This window comes from Haliotis rubra, unplaced genomic scaffold, assembly GCF_003918875.1.
Source record: "Haliotis rubra isolate DU_JTF1 unplaced genomic scaffold, ASM391887v1 Scf88, whole genome shotgun sequence".
In the NCBI taxonomy this organism is placed as follows: Eukaryota; Metazoa; Mollusca; class Gastropoda; order Lepetellida; family Haliotidae; genus Haliotis; species Haliotis rubra.
Genome location: NW_025767612.1, coordinates 1,287,129 through 1,302,297, shown reverse-complemented (window position 1 = coordinate 1,302,297; position 15,169 = coordinate 1,287,129). Strand labels below are relative to the sequence as shown.

General features: G+C 41.6%; 1 protein-coding gene across 1 annotated transcript; it reads right to left on the bottom strand.

Moving 5' to 3' along the window:
- Positions 1-412: 412 nt before the first annotated feature.
- LOC124263343 (organic cation transporter protein-like) lies at positions 413-7,000 on the bottom strand. The gene is made up of 6 exons (XM_046697921.1): positions 6,969-7,000; positions 6,566-6,778; positions 5,826-6,052; positions 4,112-4,293; positions 1,267-1,418; positions 413-559 (listed from the first exon to the last, which is right to left on the bottom strand). Exons 1-6 carry the CDS (start codon positions 6,998-7,000, stop codon positions 487-489), a joined length of 879 nt encoding a protein of 292 aa, XP_046553877.1. The 3' UTR covers positions 413-486.
- Positions 7,001-15,169: the final 8,169 nt, after the last annotated feature.

Below are 15,169 nucleotides of genomic sequence, written 5' to 3'. Positions count from 1 at the left end.
GTGAAACATGATATCTAATAACGTATCAGAATAAATACGACATGAATTTGATAAATTGGTTTGGTTGGTTTCTTGTTTAAAACCGCACTCAGTAATATTCCAGTTATTGCGGCAATCTGTCTGTGAATAAATTTGATGAACGGCATGAGTACCAATCGACGCAGATGGGATACGATGACAAGTGTCGACCAAGTCAGCGAACATGACCACCCGATCCCGTTAGTCGCCTCTTACGATAAGCATGGGTTACTGAAGATCAATTCTACCTTCGATATTGTAGCTGGAATACTGCTGTGTGAGGCGGTAAAGAAACAAAAATAAAAACAAAACAAACATGACGCTTTTTGTACATAAATATAACACGACGAGTGATGACAAAATCCTACTCGTGGTTCTGTTTCTGTACGTTTTAACAGAATGGAATTGGTTCTACTATATTGATATTTTCTTGCATCGACTGATGGATACAAACAATACCATGCACTGCTAGAGTTTAGTGTGCTGATAACGTGTGTCAGCAAGCATTTGTGTATCTGCGTTCCTTTCCTCGAAAGCATTTCTGAAAGCAAAACAGTATAAAATTATGTAGAAACCAACAAAATAATACAAACACGTATTTGGATGGTTGGTTGGTTTCTAACGTTGCACTCAACAATATTCCAGCTATATGGCGACAGTCTGTAAATGTTCGAGTGTGGCCCAGACAATCCAGTGATCAACAGCATGAGCATCGATCTGAGCAATTGGGATGCGATGACATGACATGTGTCAACCAAGTCAGCGAGCCTTAGTCACCTCTTGCGACAAGCACGAATTGCTGACTATAAACTCTTCACGGGTCACTGTCAGAATAAAGCAATTGTAATCATTTAATGTTCTATATATGATAATGATAATGAATTTATATAGCGCCTGTCTCCAAAAAGTATTTGCTCAACGGCGCTGGAGAAAAAAGTCTGAAAGACTGTGTGAGAGATATTGTTAACAGAAAACCGGCATAAAGCAATAAACTTAATTCCTGAATTCAAAACATGAAGTGACAATCCTCCATATTCGCTTTGAAGAAAATGAATTCAAACGAACAGAAACGATCCTTCTTCAACAAAAGAGCACTTATTTCCCTTTTGTATGGAGGGTTTTATATCGTCATTGAGCGAATGACTTCGATTTGAGGGCATTCTTCAATCCTGCGTTGACAAGTGTTTTTTTCCCAGGGTTTGGGGGGTTATTGTTTTGTTGTGGATTTGTGTTTTGTTACCAACTCACGTTCCAAGTTTCTCGGCGTCCTTGACTGTTTCTGGCAGTCTGTTGTTGAACGTTTCTGGGAGGAGTAACGCTAAGAGTCCGGCAAGCGTGGTCATTCCCCCGAATATCAACATGGGCAGAATCTGACTGTACTTGCCACTGATGTGCATTGTCTGAAACAGGTAGACGTTTTCAATAAACATCACAACAACAATGGAAGCTGAGAGACTGTGGTGAAGCAAGAATATTTATTCACAGGTATACTCACACGCAAAGGTAACGCAAGTCAAGTATAAAGAATATGTGTAATATATTTTCAATATTAGATACAAGAAATACAAACAGGGTCAGATAGACAAAAACTTGAGTGCCGAATGTGCCGAACTTGTCCAGTGGTGGTGACCTTTTGTCCTGAAAAGTTATTAAATGACTATTGTAACTCTCGTGAAAACGGGTAAAAATGGCCTGTGCACCCCCCACCCCCACCCCCTTTCTCAAAAAGCTGTATCCGCGTCCTCACGTTTACACTTCCCTATGTTCCTATTTATCCACTTCACCTGTACATGAAATCTTATCTTACCTCACACATAAATGTCGTTTTGTGATTGGCTGAGCGCTCTTCTATTATTTTCAATGTGGGAATTCATATGGTACTTCGTGTTAATAAATCTTTATCTCGAATAATTGGGTCACGTTTGATGTATGGAAATTACCGATGTTTTGCGAATGCATATCGATGGAAGGGAGATAACTCTAAATTTGGTGTTCTTGTTGTCTGCTGGATATTCCGATACTTCTTATTATGATCCGATACCCGTGCTTCGAACAGTTCCTTGGGGATCAGGGAACATACACAAACATAGAGGGTACATCAACCCATGTCCCCCTCGTGACCAGAGAACCCGTGAAGGTCCGGGTTAGAATATTGATCTTTAGTAACCCATGCTTGTCGTAAGAGGCGACTAACGGGATCGGGTGGTCAGGCTCGCTGACTTGGTTGACACATGCCATCGGTTCCCAATTGCGCAGATCGATGCTCATGTTGTTGATCACTGGATTGTCTGGTCCAGACTCGATTATTTACAGACCGCTGCCATGTAGCTGGAATATTGCTGAGTGCGGCGTAAAACTAAACTCACTCACTCACTCGTGACCAGTGAACAACTTATAATGATTGATTTAGGGTTAATGTCGCAATGTCAAGATCATCACTAAAACGGGATGAAAATTCTTATGGAAACACACGTACGAGAAAAGCTTTATGCTTAGCTCTTCACATTTTAAGGTTTGTTTGTGCGTTTGTTGTTTAATGCACTGCATTTTCAAGCTATATGACGACGGTCTGTAAATAATCGAGTCTGGACCAGACAATCCAGTGCTTGACATCAAAGAGTGGCATTGCCTGCAAAATCCCCGTTATGAATACACAATGCCATTTAGAAATGTCCCCTCTATATTTGAGATTAAAAGTTCTCAGCAAAGTAGATTCCAGTATTCGTATATTGCTTGTAGACATATCTTTCATTAATACTCTATGTTGAAAATAAATATAGTTTCATATATTAGATCGATAGTTTAGATGTATGTATTGTTGCATCTGTGTGTCGCTTCAGACCCAGCATACGCGGCAAATGAATTTGTTTTTTAAATCCGTCACTATTTTAAAGCTAATTTAGCTAATGTTTATATATAGAGAGAAACTCGTCCGATGTCTTCTGATATCAAATATATAAACACTCGTTGATTAAAGTAAAAATATCCTCGGCAAGCCTTGGATATTTGTAACCTTAATCAACTCGTGTTGATATATTTGATATCAGAAGACACGAGAGTGAGAATTTATTTATCATCCAAAATCATTCTTCATAAGTTATCAGTAAAAGAATGAATTTATCTGAACACATAACTGCCATTAGGCTTCTTGAGCAGTGATCCCAGTGAGGTCATAGCATTGTGACGTCATCAACTTTGTTACGTCATGGCATTGTCAGCTGTGTTCTCAGTTATGTCAAAGCATTGTGAGGTCATCAACTCACACACGTGATATCTGCTGTGGGAGTCAGTTTTGGATGATAAAGTTTCGATTGCATTAAACCTTAAACAACAAAATGGGTTGTAGTCGTTGCCTGTAAAAATGGAAAGCTTAGATTAGTCATTATCAATTTGACTGTCGACTGATACATTTTTAAGTTTACGAAGTTGGAGCAAAGGCAATTTCGGTAAATCTTCAGAATTTTAAACAGTGAAAACGAGATGTTGGTAGTCATTGTCATATGATTTGCTTTCTTTTTAACTGATTGTTGCTCATGACGGTATAATCAAGTCATCATCTGGAAATCATGGGTTTTATCAGTCGCTCCTGGGACTTTGGTATACTTGCATGATTTGTCTTGTTGTCGAACGTGACCGTTTGTTTTGAAAAGACTATTGGAAGGAACGTTTCCTTTGACCTACGTAATGACCGGGGATCAATCTCGCTGACTTGGTTGACACTTGTCATCGTATCCCAATGTCCTTTACAGCAGCATCCCAAACCTTCCTGCTTGCTGTCTCCGGGGGAAGTACAGAGGTTTCCATTGCTTTATCCGTCTGCCTTTCCACGACCGAGGGCCTCAAGCATCTAAAATATGCATCCACACCGCGCCCTTTGTCATCCACACATCAGTCTTGCTTATTTTATTATGCATGCTTCGCGAGGGTCAAACGCAACAATCTCTCCTAACATCATCATAACAATTTTAAAGGTCTGCATATACACAACAAACAAAGCGATGCTAGAAAGGATTGGAGTTAAAGATGAAATATTTTATCTTTGTGGTTAATTCCTCGTTAAAACTGTAAACCTCCAAAAGTGATTCTAACTCACCAGATCATTGATGTATGGTGACAACATACTACCACATCTGCAGAATACCGAGCCTAGCCCCATGCCGAAATTCCTCGTCGTCGTCGGTACCACTTCCGCTGTGAAGACGTAAACGGTGGCGAAGGCAGCTGATACGCAACTGTTTCCAAAACAGGCCAGGGCTGTGATGATCCACTTGTTAGCTGAGAAAAATTAAATAAGTTTAGCAAATTGGCTACGGTATTCACTGTTAAGAAAGCACTCTTGCGCAACAAAGAGAAAATGACCAGTCTTCCTAGATGCGAGCAAAGCGAGCAAAGGTTGACAACGTACTTCCCCCGCTTCGGTTCGAAAAATACTTTTAATATCAAAATGAAATATCGCCACCATCAAAGGAAGACACCCATTTCCTCACAGGGTTGTTCTCAACATTTTAAGCGCCACTCGTGGCATATCAAACCGTTCTTCGCCTCCCCTCAACGGAGTGAAGGAACAAGAATAAGCAGAAATTAAAAAGAAATATCATATTGCCTATTTTTACCATTAAACTGTTAAGATATCATTTTTCTTATCTGCCGTCGATATTGTTATAATTTTCGTAACATTTATGCTACAAATAATACTTCTGGCGTAGTGGGTGCACAAAAGCAAGGGAGGTAACTCCGCAAGTATTCCATATGGCGGACATATGATTCAACAAGTATATTTAGATTTAACTCCCCTGTTCCTTCACTCCGTTGATCCGGAAGCTGGCAGGGGTAATGGAGGTGAAGAACGTTTTGATATGCCACGAGTGGCGCTTAAAATGTTGAATTAAGTAATATTTTACGTGAGCAGTTATTAAATATGAGGTTGGAAATCTGAGAGGACAACCCTGCGAGGAAATGGGTGTCTACCTTTGATGGTGTCGATATTTTATTTTTATATTAAAAATACTTTTCGAACCGAAGCGACGCCGAGGGAAGTACTTTGCCAACCTTTGCTCGCTTTGCTCGCATATAGGAAAACTGGTCATGTTCTCTTTGTTGCGCAACCCTATTTGCACTACAGTTTGCCTCTGCTGTACCATAACACATGTATTCTTTATGTATATTTGTCAGTCTACCCTTGCAGTCTTGTTTTAGTAGAGATCTCAACATGAACTGTACACTATTGTCGCTATTGTGCTATAATGCCGTTATCGATGTTGACGAGACCACCGTAAATACTTCATGTTGGACTAAACAAAATAGTGAAGAAAGAACTAACACGCAGGGACCAAATATCTTCGACACAACCGTAAGTTCCGCCCATCTGGAACGGTGTTTGACTATTATTACAAAAATCCTCTTGTTAAGATTCCTGACGAAAAAGGTCAGATTGAGAGGTGAAATGGGATTTCATCCATACTCCTACCCGAGAAGATCCGGGTTAGAATATTGATCTTCAGCAACCCATGCTTGTCGTAAGAGGCGAATAACGGGATGAGATGATCAGGCTTGACTTGGTTGACACATGTCATCGTATCCCAATTACCTAGATCGATGTCATGCTATTTATCAATGGATTGTCTGGTCCAGTCTCGATGATTTACAGACTGCTGCCATATAGCAGGAATATTGCTGAGTGCGGCGTTAAACAACAAACAAATATTCGGACAGTGACAGTGGATATTGCATATCCAGATAATATATAATAAACGAGAACAGAAAAGTTTTTAAATATGGCTTCTCTTGAAAGGAGAACAAGTACTTACGTGTTTTCTCGACAAAGAAGGGAATGAAAGCGGCAATACATGCAGTTCCTGCCATCAACATAGTTCCACTCAACATCTTCCTCCGACCAATCCGGCTGATGAGGAGCGCACAGAGAGCATAGGAACACGCTTCTACCACAATAAACAGGAAGAAGTTTAGGTAGACGTTGCCAGAGAGGTTGGTGAGGTTCATGCTGAGGCCATAGAAACCCATTCCGATCGCAAACCTACATTACAGGGATGTTAGTATGAAACAATTGCCTGAAATTTTATGAAGGTCCTGGAATGGTTGTGTTGTTGTTTAACGCCGCACTCAGCAATGTTCCAGATACATGGCGGCGGTCTGTAAATAATCGAGTCTGGACCAGACAATCCAGTGATCAACATCATGAGCACTGATCGACGCAACTGGGATGTGATGACATGTGTCAACCAAGTCAGCGAGCGTGACGACCCGATCCCGTTAGTCGCCTCTTACGACAAGCATGGGTTCCTGAAAACCAATTGTAACGATCTTCACGGGTGTTCTGGAATGGGAAACAGGCATGAGTCCCATTAGGCAATGGGAGACTGCAGTATATATGTTGCTTCAGGTTTAAGGTCAACACATTTTCGGATGCAGTTCCACCGGTTTCTGGCATGTCAATAGAACGCATTCCTAATCAACGAAGAAGTTGACGAATTGAATTACGCATGCAATAGTACTGAAGAACAATCTTTAAGGATTCACTGAATCTCACCAGTTAAAACAAATCACTGCCATCCTCCTCCTCATGATGGGGGATTTCAGCAGCTCCCAGAAGCGCTCTGTTGGTTCGTCAACACACGTTACGCTCTCCACCGTTTCTTCAGACATTTCAACCTTGTTGCATTTGGCAAGTTTCAGTATTGTTGTCTTTGCTAATTTGTTCTTGCCTTTGGTTATTTGCCATCTTGGAGACTCGGGGAGAAAGCTGAAAGTGTGGACATATCTCAAATAACAGTATTTCCATTACTTTAAACAATAAAAGCGACAAAAACATTTCCACATCCATAACCATGGAAAAGGTGGGCCTGTAAGTCTCGCGAGGCGCTACTTCCGAGCTAGTTCCGGCTCCTTTTACGCGCCCCAAGCTGCGACAGGCGAGATGGGACCCAGGTTACTTCCGGTACCAGATTTCAAGTGAGAAGCGCATATTCAAGAACCAGTTCTCGTTCCAAATTGCCCGACCGCCAAATATAACTTTACTAGACCGGACCAAGTGTACAACCATCAGGCTTGGCTGTCACAGCTGTTGACAGTCGTAATATTTTTAGTTGGCTAATTTGGGGATGGTTAGATCGAAAATTTGTTATTCCTGCAAGGATTATCGGTTCCTTAGTGTCAACTGACAAGTATGGGACCATTCGAAAAGGTATGAAACGTTGTTTGCCACCGGAACTACTAAGGTCTCGCGATGTGCCGTGACCTACCTCAGGGTAGGTCTTTACAAAGATTCCAGGAAATGTATACTACAAGCCAAATCAATTAAGGTTCTGGTCATATTATAACTTGTCCCTTAATTACTCTCAAATAATTATGATACCAGTTACATTCGCTAAACGGGGAGCGCATCCTGACCCCACCTAAGGTAAGTCTAGCGTTCAGCTGAATAAACCTGGGGATTTATGGAACATTGAAAAACATTGCCAAGATCTTGGTCAAATACGATTTCAGCAAGAATTCACGTGTCAACGTATTGGAACATTGTAATGATGTCCTCAAAACTGTAAACCCGATCAAACAAAGTTTAAGAAAGAATCATAAGACGGTCTTCGAGATGTTCGTAGTGATAACATGATTAAAGGGTGAAGACAGCAAAGGATGGAGCTCTTTGAATATTGCAGGAAATGATTGTTGGAAACTTGAAGTCATCCTTCGGAAATTTATTTTCACTCCACATCTAGCAAACTAGACCCATTACTGTTAAGTGTAAACACGTCTCGTCTTAAGATGTTACTGATTGCTTTGTACATATTTGACCTTTGAAATTGCGGCAATAAGAATTTCATCTGTATTGTCTCTGTCTTTGACCGTTTGCAAATGCCCTCCTGAGAGGGTACGTAAGTCCCAAAAAACTTTCAAAGTAAAATTTTCACGTACCAGGTTTTTAAACGTAGTATTTTTGTTCTTTTAAATTTCGGCTAAATTTTCCTACAATCGCCAGCGGCTGAAGGGATGGTTTAATTCCAGCTAGGCTCCATGCAGGTAGCAAAAGTAATGTAAGTCCCCATGGTTCCTAGTATGGTGATCTACCTTCAGATGCTGGCGACCTATAGCCCGTGTTTTATATTGTATTGTCTTCTTTAATTACACTGTTTTATTTTTACATGCTAGTTTTATGTTCATATCTGTGATACTCTAGTAATTTTACTGTCCATTGTCGACAGGTTTAACTCTTCACAATGTTTTCATTTTTATATTGTATAAATTGTTTTCGTCACGATATGGCTGAAATATTGCCGATGTGACGTTAAATATTAACTCACTCACTCAGTCACCGTTTGCATTTGGGGAGAACACGGAAACCATTTGTGGACACCATTTAACACTTTAATAAAAGACTTAATATTGGAAATATACATAATTTCAAATATACTGAGTCAAAAAAAGAAACTTCACAAAATGTAATTTGCAAAATAATGAATAATTTTTCTCTGATGATACATCTATGTATCCGAAATGGGATCCCTATCTTTCGACTCTAGAAAAACGTTAGCAAAACCCACACAAACCCATCTATTTGTCGTGCAAATGACGTTAGTGCCAAATCAGGTTTTGCACGTGCAGTCGATCACGTGATCTTCGCATCGAAGTTTTCTTCATATGCACGTGTTTGCATTGGCCTCAAGAATTGAAAAAACACTTTTAAACCACAGTTCTAACGGTACTTGAAATGCCACGATTGTCAAATGTGCAACGTGAACGTGCCGTTGGCATGTTGCAAGCGGGAAGATCAGTTATTGACGTCGCAAGAGCAATGGGATGCAGCCGTCGTACTGTGTATGACTTGCGAGGTCGTCTACAACAAACTGGCACCACTTCTGATCGCCCAAGGTCGGGTCGTCCACGTCCTACGTCACCTACGTGATAGATTTCTGCCGGCTACATGAACCAGGGCTAAGATGTTTAGAGGTCGACTGTCCTCACAGACCATTCGAAATCGGTTGCGGGCTGCCAATCTCCATTCTCGACGTCCATATCGTGGGCCAATATTGACGCCGTTTCATCAACGTCAACGTCTGCTGTGGGCCCAACGTCACCTCCGATGGACCTAGAGAGACTGGAATCGAGTCGTCTTTAGCGATGAATCCAGGTTTACCCTCAGATTCGCGGACGGCAGGCATAGAGCCTGGAGAAAACGTCGTGAATGGTATGCCCAATGTTGTGTACAGGAAGTCGACAGATTCGGGGGCGGAAGTTGCATGGTATGGGGTGCTTTCTGTGGGAACAACCGTTCCCGACTTCTGGTCATCCGTGGAAACCTCATAGCTGCTGCTTACCGCGACCAGGTGCTCACCCCTGAACTCGTTCCTTTCATGGCGGCTCATGGCCCAGGTCTACAGTTCCAGGATGATAATGCTCGGCCGCATACCGCGATGTTGACACGAAATTTCCTTCAAAACGCTGGAATCAACGTCATGGACTGGCCATCGAGGTCCCCTGCCCTTAATCCAATAGAGCACGTTTGGGATGCACTTGGGAGAAGGCTTAAAGTCTTAGGAACCAACCTCAGAATTTGCAGGAACTTGGCGCTGCCTTGCAAGAGCAATGGCGCAGAATCCCCAACCACGTGTTCACAAGCATCAGGCAGTCGATGAGGAGACGGTGTTTGGCAGTGGTGACTGCGCGGGGCGGCCATATTGAACTGAGAAATTTCGCATTTTTATTCTTGTGACTTGACATTCTGTATACCCATGTTTTGGAACGGCGGTGTAGCCTAATGGAACTGAGTATGGCACTGTCAGTGTATCGAGTACATCACACAGATCTCAGCAATGAAATAATAACAATTTAACCATCTTACCATCTCTTGTTCTTTTATAGTGCCCTGAAAAAAGAATGTGAATTTTCTTTTTTGACTCAGTATATATATATTGATGACCAGATCTGAGATGAGAAACCCGACACACACGAGCCAATGTAAAGGCTGACAAAACGAAACATATGAACGTGAAGTTATTTTTGGTTGATTTTAGTACATATTTGTAAGGGAAATTGAGACAATACACTCACAACATATAGGCGAAGATGATACCAGGAAGACTGAGGACAAGCTGCCTAGTTTTCCAGTCTCTCACCAGGTAGGCTACAAGAGCCAGAATCATGTTCCCAACACTCCAGAAGAGATTGACTGCAACTCCCGTCATCATTCTCTTAGACGGGCCGACTATCTCCATGCCTGTGCCGACAAAGACTTCGGATGACACTGCAATATGGCCTTTTACTACAAGTGTGTTTTGTTTTGTTTAGTTTTAAGCTTTTCTGTTGTGCTTCATAAGAATGTACCCGTAAAGATCTGATCCGGGTTAGAACTGGTATTCAGTAAGATACGACTATTGGGATCGGGTGGTCAGGCTGCCTGACTTGGTTGACACATGTCACCGTATCCCAATTGCTAATAGATCGATGCTCATGCTGTTGTTAACTGGATTGTCTGGTCCAGACCCAATTATTTACAGACCGCCGCCAGAAAGCTGGAATATTGCCGAGTGCGGCGTTAAACAGTCAAACAATTATAAGAATGTAAAATGCAATTTTGTCAGATGGGCTTTGTGATTCTTCAGTGCTTTTATAAATTCATTTGTGTAATTGTGTACTTCTCCATTTCAGTATTTCGATTTACTTCAATAATAAACCAAGTTTACGGATTTGGTTTATGTACTTACTGTGGACGAAACTGGCCACAAACTGCACGTTGAATGAACCTTTTATAAGGAACACACATGCAAGGAGAAGATAGAGATTGGTGACCCAGGTGGTGCAGATGCTGAAGAACACTGCACTGGATAATCCGGCCAGTATCATTGTCCTCCGTCCAAACCTGCATGAACACATATATAGTTCTTAATTTGATGTTATTGTGATATTACTGTAACATCAGTGGTAGAGTTTTGGTTAGCACATGTATATTGTAGACAACAGCTAGCGGTATGGCGTATATATAGATATTGGGACAGGCCCTAGAGTAGGAGATTGGAGTTATCATACAGCCATATGATAGAAACTATGTGATAATTGTACTAATATTCATTGGACCAAGCGAGAAAATTCTATAATGTGTATCTAATGCAGTTATTCAACCAAGGGAGGTTACTCCATGATGCTTCAGTATTGAAGTTAGGTAAAATCCCAAGCTATCATGTTTACAGTGTGCTGTTTTGTTTGCTTGTCTTTTTATGAGATGCCGTCTTCATCTCCGCCATTTTGTGTGGGGATTAAAACGTCATACGAAAGACTAAGCAACTTTGACTGATTATTTCAGTCACCCCTTCCCGTGGGTGCAACACGTGATATAAACTATATAACGTCAACGCCAGAAAACACGTGTTTCGATCTCCACATGTGTCGAGAAGCGTAGATATAGACATGTATAGTGTCTACTCGTGATATAAACTATATAACGTCAACGCCAGAAAACACGTGTTTCGATTTCCACATGTGTCGAGAAGCGTAGATATAGACATGTATAGTGTCTACTCGTGATATAAACTATATAACGTCAACGCCAGAAACAACGTGTTTCGATCTCCTCATGTGTCGAGAAGCGTAGATATAGACATGTATAGTGTCTACTCGTGATATAAACTATATAACGTCAACGCCAGAAAACACGTGTTTCGATCTCCACATGTGTCGAGAAGTGTAGATATAGACATGTAAAGTGTCTACTCGTGATATAAACTATATAACGTCAACGCCAGAAAACACGTGTTTCGATGTCCACATGAGTCGAGAAGTGTAGATATAGACATGTATAGTGTCTACTCGTGATATAAACTATATAACGTCAACGCCAGAAAACATGTGTTTCGATCTCCACATGTGTCGAGAAGTGTAGATGTAGATATGTAGAGCGTCTAGTCTAGCGTGGGTCAGATTCCTGTAGACGCAATAATGAAAACATCTGCGGACAGGAAGCCATGCGGAAGTGCATTTACTGATAACGTTGAAAGTAAAACGACGTTAATCTTGAACTACGGCTGCTTTGTACAAGCGCAGATATGCCACTGCCTACAAGAAAAAAAATGAAACCGTTTGGAATTTGTGGTCGTTTTCTAACGTAGCCAGGATCATAATTAAAGACTCGCCCAAAACATTCCTCTTTAATAATAGAAGCGACAAAATCCTTCACACATCCATAAGAGTCGATTGTACAAATGTGACTATATCATGAGCATATATTTGTTTCAACAGTATTACAGCTGTACGATGTTATTTGCAAACAAGTTCGCGCCATGATACTTATCCAAGAGACTTAACCTTGGCCACCCTTGACAGAAAAATCCCTTGGTTTCACTGAGCTAGAACTGATGTCTATGGAGGTGATGACGTAAGGGTTGGAATCTCAACTCTTTTGGAACTGTGTTGGGATTATCCATTCCAAAACAAAGTTATGAATGGAAAATCGACGACCTCCAATTGTAGTTTCAGTGCTCACTGAATGATAAGAAAGCGGGAAAGAAATCAGTCCTCACATGTCTGAGAGAGGTCCGCTTATGAGGAGAGCGACAAGTTGCCCAAACATCACCATCATCTTTGCGTGGGTCACATAGGACTTCCGGTCACACACAAGGTTCATCTGAAATACATTACCTTAAGGGGTAAATGGAGGATAACCATTTCCTACAATCATCACATTCAAATACTTCTGCTTTGTAGAACACATACAATGGAATAAGTGAAATGTTCTCACAATGACCAGTTGTCCCATGTAAGTTCTCGTGGTGACTGTTATAAATAATTGATCAATAAATATACTAAGCAGCAAAAGAAACGTCAGTTTTGGAATTCTCCGTCGCAGAAACGGATAACTGTAAACTCATTTCATGTTTTGATTGTATATTTCTGACAACATCTCTAACTTTCTGAACCTGAACAAAGGCATTACTTCCCAAACTCAGAATGGAACCCAGGAAATGGTCTCAAAAACGCAACCTGATCTCGGAGGTGGTACGGTGTTCTCCATGTTTATCATGCAACTCATGCTGCACGTGCTGTTCACAAGGACCAGCCCTATAAAATGCACCCCCAAACCTGGTTGAAACATTCACATTACATCGTCAGCAGGATGCCGCGACTCACGACAGCTCAGAGGAACCAGGCGCAAGGAAGACTTGAAGCTGGCCACACTGCACAAGCCGTTGCCAGTCACATCCAGGTCAACGTTTGGACCATCTACAGGCTGCAGCTACGTTTCCGGGCCAGCAACACCACAAATGATCGCCCCCGTACTGGCAGACCAAGGGTGACCACAAGACGACAAGACCGCCATGTTGTGCGGCAGCATGTACAGAATCCCTTCATGCAGGCATCCGAAACAGCACGCCAGACTGTGGGAACACACGGAAGACCAATCAGTACTGATACAGTATGCCGACGTCTTAACAGCGGGAACCTCCATTGCCGTAGACCTTACCGTGGACCTATCCTCACCCCCTGTCATCGGTGTGAACGTCTACAGTTTGCCCTACAACACCAAACTGGCGATACAGGCAATGGATAACTGTTTTGTTCACAGATTAGAGTCGGTGCTGCGTATCAGGCAGAACAAGAATATGGCGACGACGTGGCCAGCGTTACTCAGACCAATGTGTTATGGAAAGAGACTCATGGGGAGATGTAAGCATCATGGTATGGGGTGGAATAGGTCTGAACCAGAGAGAGGGTCCTGTGGTGTTCCAGAACCTTGGTCCAGGGAGAAGAGGCGGCATCACAGCGGTGCGTTACATCGACCAAGGTCTCAGACCCCACGTCATACCACATTTCGCCCGTCACCGGAACAACATTTTCCTGCATGATAACGCCCGGGCCCATACTGTTAGAGCTACACAGGACGTCCTACAGCAGAACGGTATAAACATTATGCAGTGACCAGCCCTTAGTCCTGTTTTAAACACAATTGAACATCTTTGGGATGAAATTCAGAGGAGACTGAATGATGTCATACCAAGGCCGAACACAGCCGATTTATTGCGCCAGGCCTTTCTCAGAGTGTGGTTACAGGTGTCAATGGCCTTCATCAATCGATTGGTGCACTCCATGCATAGACGCTGTGCTGCAATTATTGCCGCTCGTTTTGGTCACACTAGATACTGAAGTCAAGAGTCTGAATGGACTGCAAACGTTCACGTAATGTCTTGAAACTGTTATTTATTGATGTGTCAAGATATTGTACAAAAAAAATGTTTTTGATCCGCTTATTAAGTCCATTTCTGAAATGATTTGATTACAGTGTCTATCTAATTTTGAATTCGTACTGACGGGTTTTTTTTTTTGCTGCTGAGTATATTTTTGTGTGATACTTGATGATGATTTTCATGATTTTCATGACGTCCTACAGATCAATGTGATTGACAACTATTGTTTCTAAAGTTTCCAAATTTGCTAAGGTTGATGTACAGAATTACCCACTGCAAATCCGAAAATTTCTTTTTCATTTTACCTGTCCAAGGCTCGAGATAACTGGCATATCACACAGGTGATTCTATTATTTTCACATAATGTAAAAAAAGGTAAAATCAGGAATAAAATGTCTCTATGAATTAAAGAACATTTGAAACTGTTCGTGCATTGAGTTATAGGAATTGTAACTCCATGCAATGAACAGAGAGGATGATTTCGAGCACCAGTGACAACTCACGTCTTGTACAACTGAAGAGTCGTACACCGTCTTGTCGTACACCCATGCGTGACACGCCTTAGTGACGTTCAAACGATCGCCGGAATCTACATCTGTCCAATTGGAGATAGAGTACAGGTCACATGACGAGTACTTCCGGTTACCGTGGCCATGCGGAATAGTCCTGTTGATAAGATCGGCGTGAGCAGCGTCTTGGACTGCATAGGAGTCGTTCGTCAATCCGGGGATGCTGCATCTGTGTCAGAAATATATATTCAAACGAATCCACAAAGGAAATATGATAACCTTTTAATTTCATATGAAATGATTGAATACCTAAGAAAGTGTATTCAAACATTACAGGATTCCGCGCCTATTTGGATTTTGGTCTAGCAAAGAGGACATACCAACTATTTGCTAGTGCACAAGATCAAAATATATGAAAGATGCCCAATGACATACAGTTCTACTATTATCATTGGC